Source organism: Varanus komodoensis, unplaced genomic scaffold (assembly GCF_004798865.1).
Source record: "Varanus komodoensis strain SLA01 unplaced genomic scaffold, ASM479886v1 scaffold5, whole genome shotgun sequence".
Taxonomy (NCBI): domain Eukaryota; kingdom Metazoa; phylum Chordata; class Lepidosauria; order Squamata; family Varanidae; genus Varanus; species Varanus komodoensis.
The window spans coordinates 13,013,244-13,035,367 of record NW_025336087.1 but is presented as its reverse complement, the minus strand read 5'-3'; the positions used below and the strand labels follow the sequence as shown (position 1 = coordinate 13,035,367).

General features: G+C 42.0%; 1 protein-coding gene across 2 annotated transcripts; it reads right to left on the bottom strand.

The window, feature by feature from the left end:
• Positions 1-7,367: 7,367 nt before the first annotated feature.
• ENC1 (ectodermal-neural cortex 1) lies at positions 7,368-21,759 on the bottom strand. 2 transcript variants are annotated; one of them, XM_044446636.1, is made up of 3 exons: positions 21,395-21,758; positions 13,603-15,404; positions 7,368-8,566 (listed from the first exon to the last, which is right to left on the bottom strand). In XM_044446636.1, exon 2 carries the CDS (start codon positions 15,390-15,392, stop codon positions 13,623-13,625), a length of 1,770 nt encoding a protein of 589 aa, XP_044302571.1. In that variant the 5' UTR covers positions 15,393-15,404; positions 21,395-21,758; the 3' UTR covers positions 7,368-8,566; positions 13,603-13,622. The 2 variants fall into 2 exon arrangements, with proteins under 2 accessions (XP_044302571.1, XP_044302572.1); XM_044446637.1 differs by lacking the exon at positions 7,368-8,566 and having other exon boundaries at positions 13,099-15,404; positions 21,395-21,759.
• Between the last annotated feature and the right edge of the window lie 365 nt (positions 21,760-22,124).

Sequence of the window (22,124 nt, the reverse complement as noted above, 5' to 3'; positions counted from 1 at the left end):
TGGTGGTTTGTGAGTAAAAGGTCACCCTAACAACCTGTGACACTGGAAGTGGTTTCTCCCACAAAAGATTGCTGCATTGCCCAAACCCAAATGCCAATCCTTATTATGGGTGAAGGGAATGTCAAGCAAGCCCCTTGGCAAGATCAACGAAAAGCCCTTGCCAAGTTCTAACAGGCCACCACCAGCATCAAGCAGGCCACCCATACCTGAACAGCAAGCAGAAGTGACTACCACTGGCTCCATGGCCCCCACCTCAGTCACAAGACATTGGATGCTCACTGCAGCATTTTTTACTTTCATTTTTTTCTTTTTTCAGAGATTGTTTTTCATGACCTCCAATTTGTCGGATAGTGACAGTCCTTTCAAAGTGCCTAATGGAGGGGTTGTCACTGGTTCATCAACCCTTTTTTAAAGTATCCCAATTGTGTGTAGATTTTTTCATTTATTTTCTTCTTGGTCAGACTTACACAAGTATGCGCTCTTGTAAATCCAAAATTACATATCTCACCTGGTTAAAAATGCTGGGGCATCACTTTTCAAAGTGCGACAGGCACCCACATTGACCCAAAAATTCTGCCAAGAGCTTTAGTTTTGACTTTTCTTTCCCTTTTAGTTGTTAAACACTGAGCTGTCAAGAGAATCCAAAACCACAAATAAATTTTGCTTGCCAGAAGAGAGTGGACACTAGATTACGCCTTTTACAGGAAGATCCTCTGGGACTCCTCTCAGGTTTCTCACATTTTTTCATTCTTTCCAGATACTCTACATGCTTGGGAAGGTCAAAAAGTGCATGCCACACACTTTTACAGGAGCACGGAGGTTTGATAGCTAGATGTCACAGCTCAAGTTCATCTTAAAAAGTGTTTTGACAGGACTTCCTATTTTGTTGTTGTTTCAGGTTTGACAAAATAGAGTCAAAGTAGATCATTTATCCAATGAATGGTGTTGCAACGTTTGAGAATAAAGTTGCTTTCGTTTTGTACATAAAATCTGGGCTGAGGTACAAAAGTCTTGTGGAGGAAAATATTAGTGATACACTGATAGTTTGTATTCTATGAGCTCACATTTTCTTATATATTATAAACAGTATAATAAAGATCATCTCAAATACGTCCAAATTATTCAGAAACTATAATCATCCAGGAAAATGGTACACCTATAAAACAGTTAAATCATGTTCAGAGATTGCTGTAACTCAGTAGAAGGTATAAAAATAACATGTTATGACTTTTTATACATTTATCTTTATCTAGATTTTTTATAGTTTATGACTAATGTGGAATGCATACTTTGTGTGGGGTCGTTATAATACTGTTGTTTTAGTGGCTGCCTGCCTAGTTAAATACTTCGGCTGTGTTTGATTTGATCTTTGTTGAGCTTGACTTGGTCTTGTCACTATATGCCACTTTTTTCTCTTTTACACTCAAATTATACGGTTTGTGTGTTGCCTCAGAATACCTTGGGAATAAAGAAAGTAACCATATGTGATGAGTCTATTACAGAGGTATCTTCAATATGTTGGATTTATATCTTTGGCTTGGCAGGTTTTTTCTTACCTGTTCAAACAAAGCACCATAGATAATGCCCAAACTCCAGTTTGCAATGTGGTTTTAAAGGTTTCACTTGCCCAATGCCACCACTCTCTGCAAGGCACAGTGAGCCTGTCTGGAACCTACCAGATGTTGTGAGAACAATGTGCCCCTTCCCTTAGACAAAGGGATAAAAATCAACTATTGCTGTTCCCGCAAGAACACTGGCAAGAGAGGATCGGCCTGGCCACAAGTGCCTCGAAATGCCCACTTGCAGCTCACCGTCTTGTTCTGGCCTTGAAAATCAGATCTCCTGCCTCCTTCTTTTCCCTTCCCTCCCTTTCCCTCATGCATCTTGCTACTTTGGTTTTTTTTGAAGCTGGTGGCACAGCTTGCTTCTCCTTTTGTATAGATTAGATCCACTTTGGAGACAATAGTTGTCTAAACAGCAGGATTAGAATACAGTAAATAAATGAATATGGCCCCAAGGAGCTTTGATGCAAAAGCAAGAGGGAACTGGACAAAAACTAGAGACTTTTGCATTCATTTAATAGACTATGTGCTCAACAAAGAGTCTATTGATACCACTGGTGGGAGAACGTGGACCCACTCTGCAGATCCTCTTGTGCTGCTTGCCCAGATTAGTTTCTCCTTTGTGTTCTTCCACCCACCTTACTGAACGACTGGCGCATTACTATCACTCTCTATGGATCCTTCTTTTTGGAAGCCAAAAAGAAGTCTGGGTTGCTTACTCCTAAAACTGAACTTGAGCTGTATGTGATTTGTCATGGGGATAAAGAGCAGGTAAGCATATTTCAGGGCAAGGTTTACCGAGTTCAATTTCTTTTTTAAAAAATGTATGCATTTCATCCCTGCCTATACTTCAGTAACAGTTGGTGTGCAACATATTTGGCAATGTTTTCTGTGTACAAATTCCCCTCTTGCCCTGTCACTAACAAATACATACTATTTTCCCATCTGCTACATTACTATTACTCAATCTTTCAAAATGTTCAGATTGTAAAGATCAATCATGACTACACTGACAAATCTTTTAATAATAGAACCATGCAAAGAGGCAGCTTAGAAAGGTCAAAACACTAGTATCAAGTATTCAAGTGTCCTGAAAGGGCATCCATTGTTCACTTGGCTGTTCATGTGTTTTTTTTGCTAGGGACTGAGAATTGTGTTTGTGGCGTTTTCTACCTCATGGGACACAACTTGGCTAACTATGGTTTTGTGCACCTTGGCTTGACCTCTGGAGTAGGCAAGAGTGCAATTTTGGCTGCTCCAGCAAAATTAAATATCTTGGGCTGGTCCAATTGTCTTCATCCTTGGTATTCGATGGTGATGAGATGGGTACAATTCATAGGAATGTCACTTGAGAGAGCTGATCTTCCTTTTCACTAAAGCGAAAAAACATCTAGGACTCTCCCTAACATGTCCACATTTTTCCCACAGAAAAAGCTAACAATGACTTCAGAAACACCAGAAATTGATGTTTTACCTAACACGAGGCTGGAACTGAACCTTCAGGAGAAAGGCAAAACTCTTACGTTTAATGGAATTGTTATTTTACCTTAGGAACATGGCATGCTCTGGTTTCACCAAAGACCAAAGGTGGAGGCATGCATAGTCATTAAAATTAAGCAATGTTAATTTGCAGTCTTCTCAGTAGGGAAGGGCCTAAATGAGCAGGATGTGTCATGCCAAAATCATTGGACTTTAAACATTCTCTTTAGAGGGATCTCAAGAGTTTGTAAACGGCATTCTAGACTGGGTATGTTTTTGAATTTCATGCAAATTTTTCCCTGGATTTTAGCATTTGGAATTATATGGTTTCCTGTTTGTGCAGTGAAATCAGTGTACTGAGAATTCACTGATACCCATTTTCTTTCCAAATGTTGCAAGGTCTTATGCATGCAACTTTCCAATGTTCTGTTCCACCACATCTTATCTCCTCCCCTACAGTATACACACATGTGCACTAGGAAAAAATATACCATAGCAACTCTGTTGTCTATATGATTGCACTTTTGTGCAGGGTTTTATACTATATAAAACGCCATCTTTTATATAATGATCAACTGTGTAGCAATGTACAAAAGTATATCGGCACATCAGAAGATGACCACACAAAAGGAATCTTGGTACAACCATATAAACATACTGAAATTGCAATGTTTTATCTATGATGCACATATTAGTAACATGGAAGGTGGAAAGGCAACTGAATTGAAAACAGCAGCAAACTCTACATGTTCCAATTCTATACCTTAAATTAGGATGATCTCCTAGTTAAAGCCATTGAGTATAAGAGCCATTGAGTTTAATAGGCCTTCTCGAAGCATGAATAAATCTGAATTCAAACCAATATTATCTACAGCATATTAATAACTAAAAGGCATGCATTTTTAAAAAACCTGTTTCACTTCCTCTCCCTACCACCCAGCCCTCAGGAATAATTCTGCAGGATTTGACTTGCATAATTTCCTTCTGAAGTATTATCAGACACTAAGCTTCAAGAGGTGGAGGTGCCGGGAGGGGGAGGATTTTCAAACTCTCGCATTTCCTGTCCGCAGAGTTGCCTTAAAGCTCCTGTCATTTTAGTTGTTGAACTTTCAGAGCTAGTTCATAGTAAGAGTGACAGGATAGAACAAAGGGGGGCATTCCAAGTGTAACTGAATCAGACATTTAAAACAAATCAGCGATCTCCTTGTGGGAGAAGTCTTTTTTATTAAGACACAAGTAATAAATGCATCCAAACATTTTTGCAAAGAAAGTAAAACACAGACCTTGTCCATTAAAGAGGAAATCTCTAATAATTTATTGACCTTCAGTTTCACATTGTGAAAAAAATGCAGTTATACAAAACTTTAAAATGTAGTGGCAAACAGATACAACATGGACATTTCACTTCACTTGTACGGTTTTCCTTTTTCTACGTGAACTGCATCTTCAATTGTCAAACAAGGGACACTATTCAGCTCTAATCACTCTTATTCAGACAGGTGTCAGGCCTAGAGAAAGGGGGCTACACAATTATACCAGAAGTGGTAGGCTGCCCTTTGTTGCCCGTTTCCACAGCAACCAGCCCACAAAATACGAACAACTTTCTTGTCTTATGCCAAGGTTTTTGTGTGCACTCTTGTGTGAATTGCATTTGTCTCAGAAGTGTGGGCTGGTTTTTGGACTGGAATCACCAAGTAGTAAGTTGGGATTCCCACGTCAATTGAAAAGAACGGCCCAAACTATTTGCCTGCAGGGCTAAAGGCCCACCCTGATTTTCAGTTTCCTTCACCCCATACCCAGGAATTAAATCCAAGGACTTGAAAGCAAACCACTGCTTTGAAATACAATGGCAGAAACTTCAGACGCTTTAGGAAGTTAGATGGAATTACAAAACAGATTTGTGTCATAAGCTAAACAGCTATATAGAGAGCCACTGCAGACAGAATTCTGTCACTTCTCTCAACAAATAAACGATTTTTTTTACCCTTTACTCAAAACACCTTGAGTCATTAATGCCTGTACTAAGGAAATGCAAGAATACCCTTACACTTCAACAGGGCTTTACGGTTCCTTTGTTTGCATGCAAACTTTTAAAAGGCCAGAGACCACAACTGAGGAGCAACGATAAGGGTTTGTGGTAGCCTGTTTTCTTAAAAGAAAATTTAGTTTAGAGGTATTTCTGGTAAAAATGAGTGTTTTAAGGATCTCTCAGCTTACTGTTTTACATCATTTAACAAATCCTGCTGCTTGCCATTTTATGTTTTGGGTTCTTTTACAGACAACATCAACAGTGATTTGTAAACTCTACCCTGCAAATCCAACTAGTCATAAATGCCAAAGGCCTTTTCCAGAGCAAAAATGACCAAAAGCAAATTGCATCTATATGCCTTCTACTCTTGAGTGCACTGTACTGAACGCATTGGTCTTGAATAGCAGTGCCTTGCCTAATAAATATCTCAGTGATAGGAGTATGCACAAAGCTAGCAATGCCTAGCATCAATTCACTCCAGGCACCCAGTACATCTGAATCCCTTATTATAGCTGTAATGTAAGAAAATGTGAGTACTTGTCAAAAACATGAAAATCAAAGCAGTGGTTTGCAGTACTCAGTTTATGACTTCTGTAACCCAGGGTTTCTTTAAAAAACCGCTTCTACTAACCATGCTAAGAACAATTCACAATTTGTCAAATTGCACACACATTCATTTCTTAATAGAGTGTAAGAAAAATTAGCCTATGGCAGGGAGAAAATTATTAAAAGACTAGGCCACAATCCTAAACATACTTCATCTTTCCCTAGCCCAGTGATTTCTAGATTTGTTGGACAACTCCTCCTATCATCCCCTGCTAGCACAGCCATGTGTAGTTTAACACATCAAAGGGCTTGGGAAGGGCTGAATAAGAAGTAAGCCCCACTGAACATAGTGGGGCATATCTATGAGTAAACATGTATAGAATTGTGCTGTGAACACTGTTAAAATGTTGTCCCGTATGCTATATGCTGTCAAGAATTGAGCAATATCTATATCATTATCATCACCATCATCATCATCATGTAGGCAGGCATTAGCATTAAAACTCCTTTTAGGCATGCATACATGCATTTCAAAATAATTTTGCTTATACAACATTAAGACAAGAAACCAACCACAATGAGGACTGGTGACTTCATGTTGTTTGGGCTGTATCGGTTCTAATGAAAATCCTAACTAAATGTCAGGCAAAGAAACCAAGTATAAAAAAGAAAGAACTTACCAGGTTTGAAAGTAAGAGTAAAGTAAGAAAATAAATTGGGGGGGGCACTTCAAAATCCTTTATTCGATCAAGATTTCATGGAACACTACCAGTTACTATGCATTTGAAAGTGTAACTTGCTAGTTAATGGAATCTAATACAAACACTTCAGGACTCAGCAACTTTTTTGCTTGGACATCCTAAAAATTCTGCCAAACCTTGTAAAAAACTGATGGGGGCAGAGTGGAGGGAGACCACGTGTTTACGTTATTTTAATCTGAGAGTTGAATCAATTCGATTGCTTTTCATTTTAAAAAGAAACAAAATACTTCCCTGCTGCCCCCCTCCCCACTCCATTTATCATGTTTCAAAACTATGAATCAGAAAAACTTCCCTTGGTCAGATAAATGGGACAATGGCAAGCATCCCATCAGCTAAGAATAAATAAATAAATAAACAAAACAAACACTGGATAATGCCATGAACAGGGCTCTGTGTAAAAAGATTCTGCAGGGTGTTTTCCCCCTTTCCAGTTGCGATGAGGCTGCACAAAAAGAAAGCTGTTAAGCGACTGTACTGTTTCCAGATGAGTTCATTCAAAAAGGCATGACTAGGCAAACAAAGTGTAACAGGGATACAATCAGCAACCGAGGGAGCCAGTGGCCTGAGAAAGCAACCTCCATGGCTTCTTCCTTCGGCACATCTGTAACTTAAGATGCTATTTATTTATTTTGCTTATTTGGGTAATTTTTTACCCCGTCCAATACTCAGTGGGTCTCAGGACGGCTTTCAGTTCAAATCCGATAAATACATAAGATACCCAAATAATACAATATAATTGATCCACAAACTGAGCATAAAAGCATAGTTAAAATTAAACATTAAAAGCAGGGAAGAATAAAAAGGTCTTGACCTGGTGCCGAAAAACATATAACGTTGGCGCCAGGCGGACCTCTCTGGGGAGCGCATTCCATAGTCGGAGCGCCACTGCAGAGAAGACTCTCCTCTGAGTATGTTTTCTCCTAACCTCCTTCAAGGAGGGTTCCCGGAGCAGGGCTTCTGCTGCAGATCTTAAGGGGCAGGTGGGCATTTAGGGAAAAAGGCATTCCTTTAGGTATTCTGGTCCCAAGCCGTTTAGGGCTTTATAGGTCAATACCAATACCTTAAATTGGGCCCAGGCTTCAATTGGAAGCCACCGGCATTATATGAGAATAGCGACATGCCCCCAACAGCAATCTGGTGGCTCTGTTCTGAAACAAATGAAGTATCTGGACCGTCTTTAAGAGCATCCCCACGTAGAGCGTGTTACAGTAATCCAACCGGATTACCTTGATTACAAGGTAGCAAGGTAATTCTACCTTGTAATCCTTCCATTTCTGACCCCTACCTCTTTCTATCCTCCTTGAAAATTACTCAGCCTTTTTCTTGTGCAGCAGAGCAAGTCAGAGATCATATAATGTGCAAAACATATAATTCACGCAAGCCCTTATAACTTGAAGACGACTGTAGGCATTGTTTTAGCATGCAAGCACTGAACAATAAATATCTCTATCTACAACAAGTAACCATTTAGGAGTAGGAGAGTCATAATTAATAAATACAAGAAAAAATCAAATGCATGGGGGGAAAGAGTCACTTGCCTTCACCCACAAATGCTGCAAAAAGAAGTTCTATTTTAATGTTTATTGATGAGCTGCTCCTCTTTAGCAAGTGGAAGGTCATTCGCCACATCAATGCAGCTCAGCAATTTGTACGGATGCTCCAGGCACTGCCTAGGAAAACAAGTTCATCCCTGTAGCCAGGGATACAACTGCATCTTCATTCATAAAGACACATCTCATTGCTCCAGACCTGGCCCAGTTCCTCTGCAGCTGCTGCTGACATGTCAAACGGTCACAAAGAGAGGTGACAACCATTGCAAATCTCACACACAAACAGCAAAGTCCATGAAAATCAAAAGTTGTGCTGGGTTGTGGAGCGCTGAAAACTTGAGCTTCCCCCCTCCTCCACCCCCCACCCTGCCTTGAAGGGCTGATTAAATTTGACATTAATCCACAATTACTAACACAGAAACCAGATCATATGTTCATTCATTCATAGTTAAACCATGTGCTGATATACCAAAGACAGTATTCCCCTCCCATTCCTTCATTTCCAGCTTTAAGAATTTAGAAGGTGCAGAAGTTTTTCTTCAAACTCAAAACCACACAAGCAAACGAATTGTTTTTCTTCATTAATAACTGCTTCTCCACAGTCGGTTCCAACATTTCTTCACCAAGTAATTGAATGAACTAAGAAAAAAGGGAAAACATTTTAGAAGATTTTGCTGAAAAAACATACTATATACATTTTGATAAATATTCAAAGATATAGCAAAAATGAGGTATATCTTATAAAAAAATTATGATGTCCCATTATTGACCTATGTAATAACTACTTGCAGTTAAGTTTGCTAACAAACAAACCAAAAACCCAAAACAAAACAAAAACACCCTTAAAGTCAGAATCTGCAACTCCAATTAAGTACAATCCTATGCATGTTTAGGCAAGAAAAAATCCCACAATTCTGGGAGTTGCAGGACAGTTTCCCATCTAAACATACATAGGTTTGCACCATTAATGACTCTTTTATTCTGATATTACATGCAACAAATGTTTTTGTTTAATATAAGTAAAGAGGGGTGGATGGAAGTCGGAAGAACAGTGAAAGAATATAATAATTTGATTCCATATCAAAATGCTCATGAGCTATACAGGTAACACGAAAAAGATAGAATAAAACAAAACAAAATTAATGCAACCTTTCTCAAACAAAGGAGAAGTTGCCTGGCAGAAGTAGCAGGACACCACTTTGGTCAGGGGCCAAATCAAACTAGAAAAGAGGAAAGGCAGCCTGTCAGAAAAGAGAATTGCCAACCAATGCTCTATTAACCATGGAGAATCCCGAATAAAACTGATTCAGATTATGAATGGCAGACATATTAATCCCCTTATTTAAAAGGTTTCTGCTATTCATTATGTCAGGACTCGGTTTCGCGGGGCTTTGTCATGTGACAATGTAGTATGCTTCAATGCCTCCCCATTGAAGCCTTTTCTGTACGTTGGTTATTCAGTACAAAATATTGGCTTTGGATGCCATGGGTTGGCGTCCATACTCAGCCTTCTCACTCCAGGCCCGTTTTCAAACTGGGCACCATGCTGGTTTTTAAAGTAGCAATTAATAGCTCTGCCACAGTGTATGAGGCAACGTTTGATGTGATTTCCACTGGTGCAATTGCAAAAACACTCCGGTTAACTCGGTGCAACTTGTTTGAGGGTGTATGTATGCTACTGAAGGTGAACTTGGCCTCAGACAGAGCCTCAATGTAGAATGGTGTATTCAGGATAAACGTGGGGACCTACTCTGACAACTTTCAGGTTACAGAGAAAGCCCCTGTTTTAAAACACTTCCTGTTGATCTGAATCTTTTACACATTCCTGTGAATGGGGTGGCCCTTCTCCCCCTATGCCTCAACCACAGAAGCCAATATACAGGCTCCAGTCACAACGTATAGATTATATACAGATTTCCCCACCACTGCTGTATGGGTGGGGAACTCTGCTCCAGAGAGCCTGCAAGTCTGAGAGACGAGACAAAGCAGCCTTAAGATTTTCCTAGCTGCTGTCAGGCTCAGGACACACCGCACCAGGAAAACAGAGCCCAATCATAAGCAATTTCCTTTCTGTCCCTCCCTCCCACTGACAGAGCAGCAGGAGCCACTAAAAATCTACTCGCTGGATGTGCACGCAGCCCCGAGACTGCAATTCTACAGCCACATCCATTCAGTTATCTCAACGCATTACAGAAACTAAAGAATGGCTTTACGGGGGGAGAAAAGCGCACAGCAAGCAAATCTGCTCTGTGCCCTTATTAATTTGAAAGGGCAGATGTATACATTCATTCTAGGGAGGGGGGCATTAAAGAACAATTCAGAGAAAAGTTGACAGAACGTGCCAGTGTTTCTTCTGGCATAATTCAGAGTCCAAGAACTTGTTACTAGTACGTTGGTCATATTAAATCGCCATAAATTGTGTGTTCTGAAGAGATATGACTGGCTTTCTCACTACTGGAATCTAAGAGTCTTGATGCCTTACTTGCTTAATTTTTGAGTTACAGGAAATTTACAATTAGGTGTAGATAGATAGGATATTCTTACATTCAAGTTTTGCTGTTATTGGCTGGAAACCAGCTCTCCCCTTTAAAAAGGAAAATAAAAGTTTTTTAAAAACCTGTGCTCCCCATGGTTATCTGCAGCATGAGAATAATAATACCAATACTGCAAGGCTATTGTAAGAATTACTGAGACTATATGAAATAATTTATACTATGATAAAAGAGAGGGAAGATCCAGCAAGGGAGGAAATGAGAATTAAAGAGTCCCAAGTGGCTAGTTGTTCAACATGAGGGCAAAACTGGAATTACAGACATAACCCTGGGAAGCAAGCATGGAAGGCTGAGAGACAGTGTTGTGTTAAATGATGAATGAGGACTCAAAAGATCCAGGCTCTAGCTCCCACGTAGCCATGATGCTGACTGGGTGACTTTGGGCCAGTCATTGACTTTCAGCCTAACCTTCCTCACAAGGTTATTGTCAGAATAAAATGGAGAGAAGGATTATGTAAACCACCTTGGTTTCCTTGCAGGAGAAAAAAAGTATGATACAAATATATCATCATCATCAAATAATAAAATTAAAATAAACAAATTAATTCCTAGTAAATGTCACTTCACAATTGCTCCAGTGAAGAAACTTGATTCCCCGAGTTTGATTTGGGATCATCTAAATCCTATAACCCTGAGAGAGCCAAATAAATATAAAACTCCATCAACAGGAGACAAACGAAGAGCAACTTGTCAACAACTTTTACTGAGAAAACTATTTCATGGCTTTGTAAAAATTAAACTGTATGTGCTGTTTTGTTTGGAATTTGTTTGCAATATGCTGGCTGACAGGCTTGCATTTTGATGGCCCAACCTGCAATTGTTTTTATAGCTATCCCTAAATGGTTCTCATTTGTTATTATTTTTGTCACAAAGACAACAGGTTGTTCTGCTTTTATTGCAAGAGCCGCTTAGCCAGTTTCTTTTAACCTTGCCACCAATGTCACAAGATAATGAGGTCAAGGAATCTTTGCAACCTAGTTAAGTCCATGATGCAGCTTCCAAGCGCCAGCAGAAATTACAGGTTTATGTCTACTTAGGCAACTTGAACTGCAGCCCTTGGATTACTTAGACTAGAGTAGCACACTGTTCATTAATATGTGTTGAAACTTGCTTTTTTAAGGATTAAAAAAACAAAAATCAGTTGTGAGCTGGATTCTAGGAAACTCAAAAATTTGCAATCTGAGCCCAAGCTTTTTAACTCAGATACAACCTCCACTAAGTTCAATTACTCTACCTTCCTGTATTTAGGATTGCAAATTTAGCATCAGATCCAGTATTATGTTAACAGAAGTACACCGGTGCAGTGGGACTTTCTCCTGCTTTTACTCCCCACTGCAGCACTCTGTGCCACTCCAAAAGCTAAAAGGGTTTCCCAACTCTTCAGCAGAGATTCTGAGGACACACAAAAGTAGAAGGGGAACCGCCCACTTCCTGGTTGTCTCAGAGAATGGCTTCTCTCAGCAAAGTAACAGCATTGGATCCCACCCTCAGTTTAAAAAAATGCAATTTTGGAAGACTAACAAAGGTATGGAAAGACAGGTTTAGATTAATGCAATAGGTGAGCAATTCTTAAGAAAAGGATATATTGCAAGAAAGGTTTTACTGGCATTTCAAAGCAGGGGGGAAGGGGAAGATCAGAAGGCAAAGCACATTTGCACCAATGGCAAGAGAACTGTACAAGCACCTGCATGAGCTAGTTCAGATTCTGAGTTGCTTGTAAGCAAATGCCATTCCACTGAAGTCACCAACTTTGCACCTGCCCACATCATCAGGTGCAAACTTGGGCCACTGCACTAAACTATAAAGTAGAATTTATAGGCTTTGGAACGCTCCAACTTACAGACCAAATTATTACTTGAGTGAAATGGCATGTCTTCTTGTTAACATAAGATCAACATGATACACCATCAGACACAGGAAGTAAACCCTTTTTCTGCCTCAGAATCAGATGCTTTTTGCTTATACATTATAAATAGCTCTGATTCACTAAGCTAAGCTGTATAAACGCACAGCATTTTCCTTGGATGATATATTCCAAAAGCCTCTTCAAAAAGCATTTTGTGCATGCAAATGATACTTGTCCATTTATAAATCAAAATTAACTCCTATCCTACCTGCTCTTCTATCATAAATACATTTATTTGTAATTAGTCCCACTGATTTCAGTTTTATTTATTTTCAAGTAAGTGCCATTAGCAAAACAGTCTTGCAGTTATAATTATAGGAGTCTGGTAGGCAAGACTATGAACATGCTAAGCTCATGCAGTTCAGGTAAGATTATCTCTTATAAGCAAAGTAAATTAGTTTGAATTAACTCAATTATACTCAATTCTCTTTCCAGATGTAGTTTTATCAAGGCATTTTGCAATTATATATGGACCAACTCATTAAATACAGTTTTCCTATAGGTAAATGGCCCCTCAACTACCCTCTAGCAAATGCTTGCATAAACATACATAACATGTGAACCAGGCAATCACAGATACATCTGGAAATGATTATTGTGCCATAAATGCAAACATTATGGATGACTGTATCTCTCTGACTGACAGGTTCATACATTATTATATCACTCACACAAGCACTTAACACGGACGACTGGGATTGGTCACAGTACTGAGCTGGACAGTTTGTGTGATCTGATCTTATACTGCATGCCAATGAGGTTTAATTCAGCGAGGCACTATTCCACATGACAGTGCAGCAGCTAAATCATGAACAGGAGTGTGTAAGAAAAGCCATGCTGAATCTGACCTAATGCCTAGCTAGTCCAGCATTCTCTTCACACGGTGGCCAATCAGATACCAGTGGGAAGCAGCCCAGTACTACCACATAATCACAATAGCCCCCTCCTGTTCCTATCCTGCCCAGCAACTAACCTATAGGGACCTACAGCTGGATACTGCAGGTGACGTTTAGCCACCATCCCAAGCAGCCACCGGAAGCTTCTCCTCTGTGATCTGTTAACTCCTACTAAAGTTGCCACCTTTTTAAAGATGCCCACCATGTTACCACCACGCCATCTCTTCTGTTTTCCCTTACCCCCAGCAAAAGCACTTAGTTGGCATTTATGCCTATATAAATCTGAAGGACCCATCCATGTTTGGATGTGTGGTTTCTCACCTGGATAGGCACACATGCAGCTACGAAGGGAGATGCTTCCATGTGCTCACAAATGCCGTGGGAATTAGTGAGTAGGGCACTGTGGTTATGCTGTTCCACACATCTAATGTGGGATCATAGCAATCGAGCGTTTTGCATCTCTGGATGCCAAAATATCCCCCAACAACGTACAACTTGTTTCCAGATGCTACCGCATGGCAGCTCATCCTCTTAGCTGTCACATCTCCTACTTTAGTCCACTGGTAAGTTTCACTGTTGAATTTATATGCTGAGCATGCAGAAAATTCGGTGTCTCCACCCATAATAAAAATCTGGTTGCCCAGAACAGCTGCAGCTGTGTAGCGCCATGGCTGAGGGCAGGTAGCTGGTACTGTCCATCTGTTTTCGCAGAGGTCATAACATTGAACTTTGGGTAACTTATCATGGCTAACACTGGTACCACCAAAAGCAAATAGCTTCAGCTTTGCACTGACTACAGCTGCGTTGCTTACTCCCTCTCGAAGCGGAGCGACCATTGTCCATTTGTTAGTCACAGGGTCATACTGTTCTACTTGCTTTAAGGACACCGAAGGAGAAGCTGGAAGACAACCAGTGGCTGCTGTGTGCCCTCCAACAACGTAAAGACAATGTTTGAGTTCAGCAGAACCATGACCAAACCGAGCAACTAGCATGGGAGCAGCCTTGGACCACTCTTCATGAAGTGTATCGTATACCCATACATCTTTAGAGACTCCGTTTTCAGATCCCCGGCCACCAGTAATGTAGACTTTACACCCAATAGCACAAGCACTGAACTCTTTCCTTGGGCTTGGAATGTCAGCTTTTGGAATGATCTCCTTTGCTTTTTGGTCAACTAGGTACAATTTGTCACACATAAAGGTTTGTCCTCCCAAAAGGAATAGGGCATGGCCTGTTTTCCGAGGCCTCGCACACAAACTGGTGACTACTCCATCATTCTGTAAAATCTTCAATTTGCACCTTATTGCTTCTTCTACAATCTCCTTGCTCTTCCTGTGCTTTGTGATAAGCTCCTCCGTTGCTACATTCTCCATTAGGTAGATGGCTGGCAGAAGAGCAAGTCTCACAGTCTGCAACAATTCTGGCAGGTAGCAGTGGCGTTTATTCAGATCATAGTTAATCCAGTTCATTGCTGACTCATATACTAACCGCTCATCTTCTGTTTCTAATTCTTCGCTAGATAGAAGTTGTACAACCATGTCTTTGGGGAGCTGGAGAAAATCTTCACTTTTGCTGATGGTCTGGAAGTTGCTAAGGCACATCCTCCAAGAGAGCTCATAAAGTTTGGTGCACTGGTGAGCATCTGACAGTAGCAGCATGCCAAGACAATTTGTGGGGTGAAGGTTTTTCTCGAGGAATTCTGCACAGGCATCTCTAATGTCCTGGAACTCTAACATGTCACCTGCCTCTAGAAGAGACTCAGCATTCTCTTCATTGATGATGACCCTTGAGGAATAAGCATAGTCTAAGAGAAGTTCCAGAACCTCTGGGTGGATGGAATTATGGAAGTTGACTTCACTGGCTTGACTCTCTTTGAGTCCTCCACTGAACATGGCTTCAAAATAGCGACTGCAAGCTGCTAGAACAGCTCTATGGCAAGGGAATGATTTGTTCCCTGCATGAAGAAGCACATCTGTAAAAAGACGTTGCTGACGCAAGAGGTTGAGATGAGTGAGGACACTATCAGCATATGAAGACTTGTGGAATAAATAAATGTTTATGGAGCCAGTGCTGGCCCTAGACTTGCGATTCTCATGCATGCTGACTGACATTTTCTTCCACACCTAAACATAAAAGATAAATACAGTTAAAAGGTCTTAGGAGCGCAATATAAAACACTTGCTTTAAAAGGAGCAATTGAATAGCACAATCCTATGTATTCTTTTTGGTCAGCCACCCAGACAGCTTTGGCTATTTAGTGATACAGAAATGGAATAAAATAAACAAAATATACATATTCAGTGGGGCTTATTCCAGGATAAACATGCAGCCTAACTTCCCTCTTTTCCCCAGCTAACAAAATGTAACAGTATTCTGAGCAATATTAAACAGAAGCTTAGGTCAAAAAACTCCACGCCTGTGTATTTTCCTAATACAAAAATCTGAAGTGGTATATCTAAAAATCATTGCTTGAGACACCAGATTTACCTTGGTAAACCAGATCTCTCTCACTTTCACTGCAATATAAGAGGGCAGTGTAAGTCAGAATGGGAAAGGGGGCAATCCTGTTTTATTTCACATCTCCCCAGTGCAGAGCGGCTGATTCATTGCATATTCAGAGCTAACACATACTGAAAGCATTCTCTGGCCTTGAATCACAGCAGGAAAAGCAACAGGATACACTGCATTCAGGAATGTAAAAATACTGCAAAGAATGCAGGCACCCACAAATTAACCTCATTAAGATGATACCCTGATACTGATAAAGACAATTCCACCCATACCAAGAAGGTATGTAAAAGGTAAGGAAGAGATGGGTTTTTCTTTTTTACTTAAAACTGGCCTAGTGCAGCTTTCCCCAACCTGATGCCCTCCACACTGTTGAATTACAACCTCATCCTCCCCAACGAGCATATCCAATGGTGATCTGAACGTTACCAGGCTGGGGAAGGCTGGAATGTTGTGGATAGACTGCCTGAGAAGTACACCCCCATCTTTCCAATGTACGCAAGCACTATGGTTTAGTGAATCAAGATAGCTGAATTCAGAGTGCTGAAGTGAAGCAGAGCTCCAATTCTGGAGTTTCCTCTCATCTGGGTGGAGGTGTAGAGAATTATCTGAAGAAGAGTATGTTTACTGAAAGCATGCACATTCAGATTTCCTAAGACAAATCCTTGGGTTAACTCACTGAAGAACGGGAATTGCCTTTTGCTGGAAGACCATGTGTTGGAGCAGATTTCTAATGCGAATGCTCCTGCCAATGCAAGAGGCAGGAAGTGACCTTTGCTTATTCTCCCTCTCACTGGAGCGCCCAGTACCATTCCTCCATAGGGGACATGGAGAATGCAGAATCAACAATTACCCTTCCCCAACTCCAACCAACAGAATCCTCCTACCAGATGAAATAGCTCTTCCACCCACAGCAGACTTATGCTGAATCCAATCCAATAAATTTTGGTGATTATGGGGAGACAAGCTGCAGCAATCTACAGCTCAGAACCTTAAAAAACCTTTATTGTTGTTTCTTGGTACAAGCTGCATCACTTTGTCCTATTTAGGAAGGTGCAAGAGATGGGAGGGTTTGGGTGCCAGGAGAACGTATTTGTTAACTAAGATGGGAAACAGCTGAGTGAAAGGCATGCCGCAGTTGCCCACAACAGAGAGCTCTTTTGCTCATAACCTTTTTTAAAAGTCCAATGGGGTTGGGTCTGCCTGCTGCACAAGTCCGACCAGCTTTATTCAGGTTTCATAGAAACCACCACAGCCCACAGAAAAGAGCCAATGTCTCCACAGTCCAGGCCAAAGGTAGGAGGGAAGGAAGTTTACATGACAGAAAGATATAATTTATAATGACCTCCTAGAAACTTTCCCAGCCTGTCACCCAACCAGAAAAAGTCAACAGAACCTGGAGAAAGAGAAGCTGAAGTATTCATTAATCTGCTACCAAGTGATGAGTCAGATGTGACACTTGAAAAGACTTGGCCAAGCCTAGAAATATATAAACTGGAACTCAAGGCAAAGGGGGCAGTTTTCAGAATAGAAAATGTTCACAATGCTCAATGAAAGACACAATGTCCTAGTTCCACTAGCAGAAGGGTGTGGAGCCACTACAGTGGAGGAAACAGCAATGCTCCTCAATGCCCCTTTGATGCCTGAAAACCTTCTTATTCTAGCTCACGGAAGGCAACATTTGGCAATCCAGACCTTTTGGCCTACAGATCCCACCATTCCCCCCTAGTGGTTATGCTGTTTAGGGATCATAGGGTTTGTAGGCTAAAATATCCAGAGGTCCCCCACCCTATTCTACTCTTACAGCTCACCTTATAGGTAAGTGCTGCTCCCTATTTGGCGCCTGTAGTAAATAATTAGAGTCCAGAAGTTTTTCAAGCTTTACAGGTCAATCTTAACAAATCTGCTTGAAACAGAGTGACTATGGTTTGAGAAGCACCGTCTCAACTCAAAGGGAAATCTGTAAACTGGCAGCAACAATGTTCAATTTAAGAAATGCACCTCAATCAGCAGTAGAAGTATGACATACCTTGATGGCAGAAGCAGTATTTTTTTTTTATCTACAATTTTAGTTGCTTAGTGACAATCACAGAGATTGAACAGCACTTTATGTTTCTGGCTTACATTTTGTAAAGCAGTTCTGTAATTTCTTTTCTGGCTATAATGTTTCACATTTCCTCATTAACCAAAATGTGGTACAATATAAGTAATCAAGAAAGATATTATATAAAAATGACTCAGGCTCATACCCTAAGCATACACACTGTGGAGTAGACCCCATCAACTTTACTGGGTTTAACTTCAGAGCAAGCGTATTTGGAACTGCATTGTCCATATAAGAGATATCAGATTAGGCATAAGTATTATTTTATTAGCTGTTACAGCTAATAACATTATCTGGCAATCAAACATTATCTTGACATTCAAGAGTCCCAGAAGCTAATCCTGGATTAAAGTGTATCTTGCTGCCTCAAAGATTCCCCCGCCCCGCTATACCTCCTGGAAAGCTAGATTATGTTAACGCCCATAAACTTGAGTCACCAGGTTGAAAATTGCAGCTGGGAATAGTTACATACTTGGAACTACTTAAATACAAATCATTGCCTATTTTTTTTTCTGATTGGTTTACTTTCTATTTAGAATTTAATACTGCCAGATGGAGATGCTCCCTAACTCTACCAAGCCCAGATACTGAACTTATTCCTCTTTTCACCCTGCTGCAAAAAGTCCACACCATCTGAGGCTATAGAAAGCAGGGGCAAAGGAAGTCTCACATGCATGCCCCAAATACCTGCAAGCCATCTGCAAAATCAAGCAAAGGTGCTGACTGACTGGCTGCCCCCCATATAACTCCATCTCAATAAACCCATTTATTTTAACTTCATATTATCTGGATATTTTAGTCCCTACAAACCAGCAGTATAAGTAAGGTCATGCTGCATTCTAAACTGCACTTGAAACATTTTGTTCTTACATTTGTTTCTGCAAAATATATGATCCACAAATATTGTAGCAAAGGTAATATTACACTGAAAGTGGTGGGGGGGGGAGATGAGGCAACATCCTTCAAATAATTTCCCCCATACAGTTAACATGTAATCTGCCCCTTACAAGTATATCTAATAGCAGAACCTTCTGCATGTGTTTCTACCCAGACCTAAACCTTAATAAATATAAAAATATTTATTCCCAGGTAAGTGTATTTAAGAATGCAGCTTGAAACACTGCATTACTAGATATTTTACAGGAAGCACATCAGAGCAACTGCACAACTGATCACTCATGTTGCTTGATATAGTCTTAAAAAGCTTGACTAGTAGTATACAACAAATGCCTTGCTGGACCAGACCAGTCTTGTCCACCACTGTTTCCAAAATCAGCCTACATTTGCAAGCTCATTTGCAAGCGCCTGTTATTTATTCCCCAACATCTTGCATGTCAAGGTATGCAGCCTCTGAATTTGGAGGTTCCACTTAAGTCTCTAAAGCAAACCATGATAACAAAGTCTTGAGCCAATCAATGAACAAGAGGCCACAGACCCAGGGGGATCATATCTAATCATTTCTTTGCAGAATTAAAAGACAAAACAAAATGCTATTAAAATGTTATCATGCTGATTATTCACTATTCAGCTCATTCTTAAAGTTATCCAGGAAATTGTGTGTGCGCGAGCACACACACCGGTGGATTTCAGAGATCAGGTCAAGATTTGCACATATTTTCTTCCCCAATCTGCTGTCCTTGAATGTGTTGGGCTAAAAGTCCCATCATCCCAAGCCAGCATGTCCTTGATGATAGGAGCTATAGTCCAGTGCATCTGAGGGAGACTGGGTTGAGGAAGGATGTTTTAGGCAGCTGTTCCAAGGAAAGATATATAGTTATCTGTGCAGATAATATGCAGCAATAATACTGCATATTATATTATAAAGAAAACATCCTTATAAAGAAAATATCCTTCAGCAAAAAATGTCTTTTACTTCCTGTCTTCTCAGACTTCAAAGGAGCTGCATAAGGGCTGAGCTCAGTTACTAAGCAAATATTGATACAGTTCATCACTCTATCACATGAAATCATATATGGCCAAGAAAAAACTCTGCTGTTTATTTAGCTAATTTTGGTTTATGCAGAGACCTACAGGTCAGTGTAAAAAGTAATGGATTTCTGTTTGCCTAAGAGAAATACTGGTATTAACCCCACTGAACAGCCATATTATCATGTATATCAACACTGTATTTTCTAATCAGGTTTGAAACAGATAAAAAAACACAAACCAGATTAGCCTGCTTTTTTGAACTTGCATATATTGTTTGGATAATCTTTTTAATATGATTTTAAATATTCAGATAATGTATCAGTAAATAATGCAAGACGAAAAGTCAACTAGTCCATAAAAACGACTCACAATTGAAAAAGTGCCAACTTGGGGTAAAATGTAACATCCCAGTTAACCCAATGAAATGGGAGGGATTTCACTTAAGCCCACCTTAAGCGCCATTCGGTTTAATGGGTCTACTCTAAGTAAGGCTTAAGTTTGATTATATCATCGCCTGAGGTTTTTGATACTCCCCTTATTTCAGAATATTACTCCATAAATGCATAAAGTCCGAACTCCGTAAAAAAAGACACACAGGTTAATATGCAATCCTTTCTTGGTGAGAATCCAATATTTCATCTTAAAGAACACACTCCCAATTTACCAAGGTAATTGAGTGAGTGAAGGAGCCGAGAAAAAAGATCCATCTTATTTCATATGTTTACTGATCGTTTTTATTTTGCGGTCCCGCCAATCGAAGTGCTATTTGCGCGAAGCCGCCTAAATTTTTCGAGCATGGACAGCTCGGCTCCTTCCGCTACTTCCCTGCCAATTTGCGCGTTCCGCCGCTGCCGGGAGCCCAGCGAGAGAGCCATGTGCGCCTCCGCAAACACAAAAGCCGTGTCAACGGCCGCCTTACACTTCCCTCCGCTTTGAAGTGAAGAAAGAGGGATGGCAGAATCGGAGCTATCCCTGGGAAGGCAGGCAGAGGAAGGAAGCAGCCAACACACCCTCTGACCCTCCCTCTTCCTGTGGGACGGGAAAGGAAGAAAGTGCCCTTGCTGGCGGTGCTGCAACCGAGTTCCTTCCCGAGCTGAACAAGCAGTCGCCGTCCCCGGAGGACACCCCAGGAGCGGCTCCCTTCCCAACCCCTGAACGAAGCGTGCGGGACATCAAAGCCTGCTTTGAAGTCCCACCTATTGAATTCCTCCCCCAGCACTTCGCCCGCTATCCCCTTTCGCAGATACTGTGGGTGCACTCTGCACATGCTCAAAATGCATCCCGGCACACGTTGCAAGGGTCGGCGCCGGCTTGCGGGGGCTAATGCTGCAACTGTACCCATGGGAACGTGTAGCCTTGAACTCGGCGTGGCTTACTTCCGAGTAAAGAGCGTGCACGGGCTGCAGCATGCACCACGCCCCGGCCAGAAGATGAAACGTCCGCCCTGCCCCCGAAATCGAGGGTCCCCTTCGCCCGCTGACCCGCTCACAGCCCTCGGGTCCAGCCAGCCCTTGAGCAGGGCGAAGCACGCCGCTGCAACAGGTCGGAGGTAAACATGCCGGGTAAACTTACAGCCAGCGCTTTCTCGGGGGCACTCGCGTCCTGCCTCCTGGCACCAGGGCAGCTCACGGCATGGAAGCGCGAGAGGAGAGCAAGCTGGAGCCGGTCCTTTCCGCGCCAGTCTTAGCGGGCGCCTCTCTCCGTCCTTCCGCGGAGCCGCGGCTGCCTGGCTGGCTGCCTTCGCTCCCCCTTCCAAAGCCGGAGCAGCCGCGCCAACCCGCCCGCCCAGCCGACTGCCTGCCTGCCTCCCTGCCTGCCACAGCGTGCGTCTGAAGTTGCGGCCGCCGGCTGGTTGCTGCGGCTGGTAGGAGGGCCCACGGCTCGCAGTGGCAAAGGGAGGTGGGGCCGCGGCGCGCTCGCTCGCTCGCTCGCTCGCTCCCTGGCCTCCCGCTCTTCCTCTGGCCTCGGCGGGCGCGAGCGAGCGCGTATAAGGGGCTGCCGGCGGGGAGGGCCACATATGCAAAGAATGAGTGACACGCAGGAGGCGGGGGCAGGAGGCGAGCTGACTGAGCGGGGAGGGGGGCGCCGCCGAGAAGCTCCCGGCGACGTAGCCCGGGCGACGCAGGAGAGGAGGGGAGGCGCCTCCCTTCCCTCCGGAGTGCCAGCCAGCGGTGGTCGCCGCGGCTGCTCGGCTGGGGGCCGCGCGTCTCCGGGCCGCTGGCTGCGTGCCTCGGCCGTGGAGCTGCCCTGCGGCGAGCCCCTCTTGTAATAATGAAAGCGGGGCACCCGTGGGAGAGCCAAA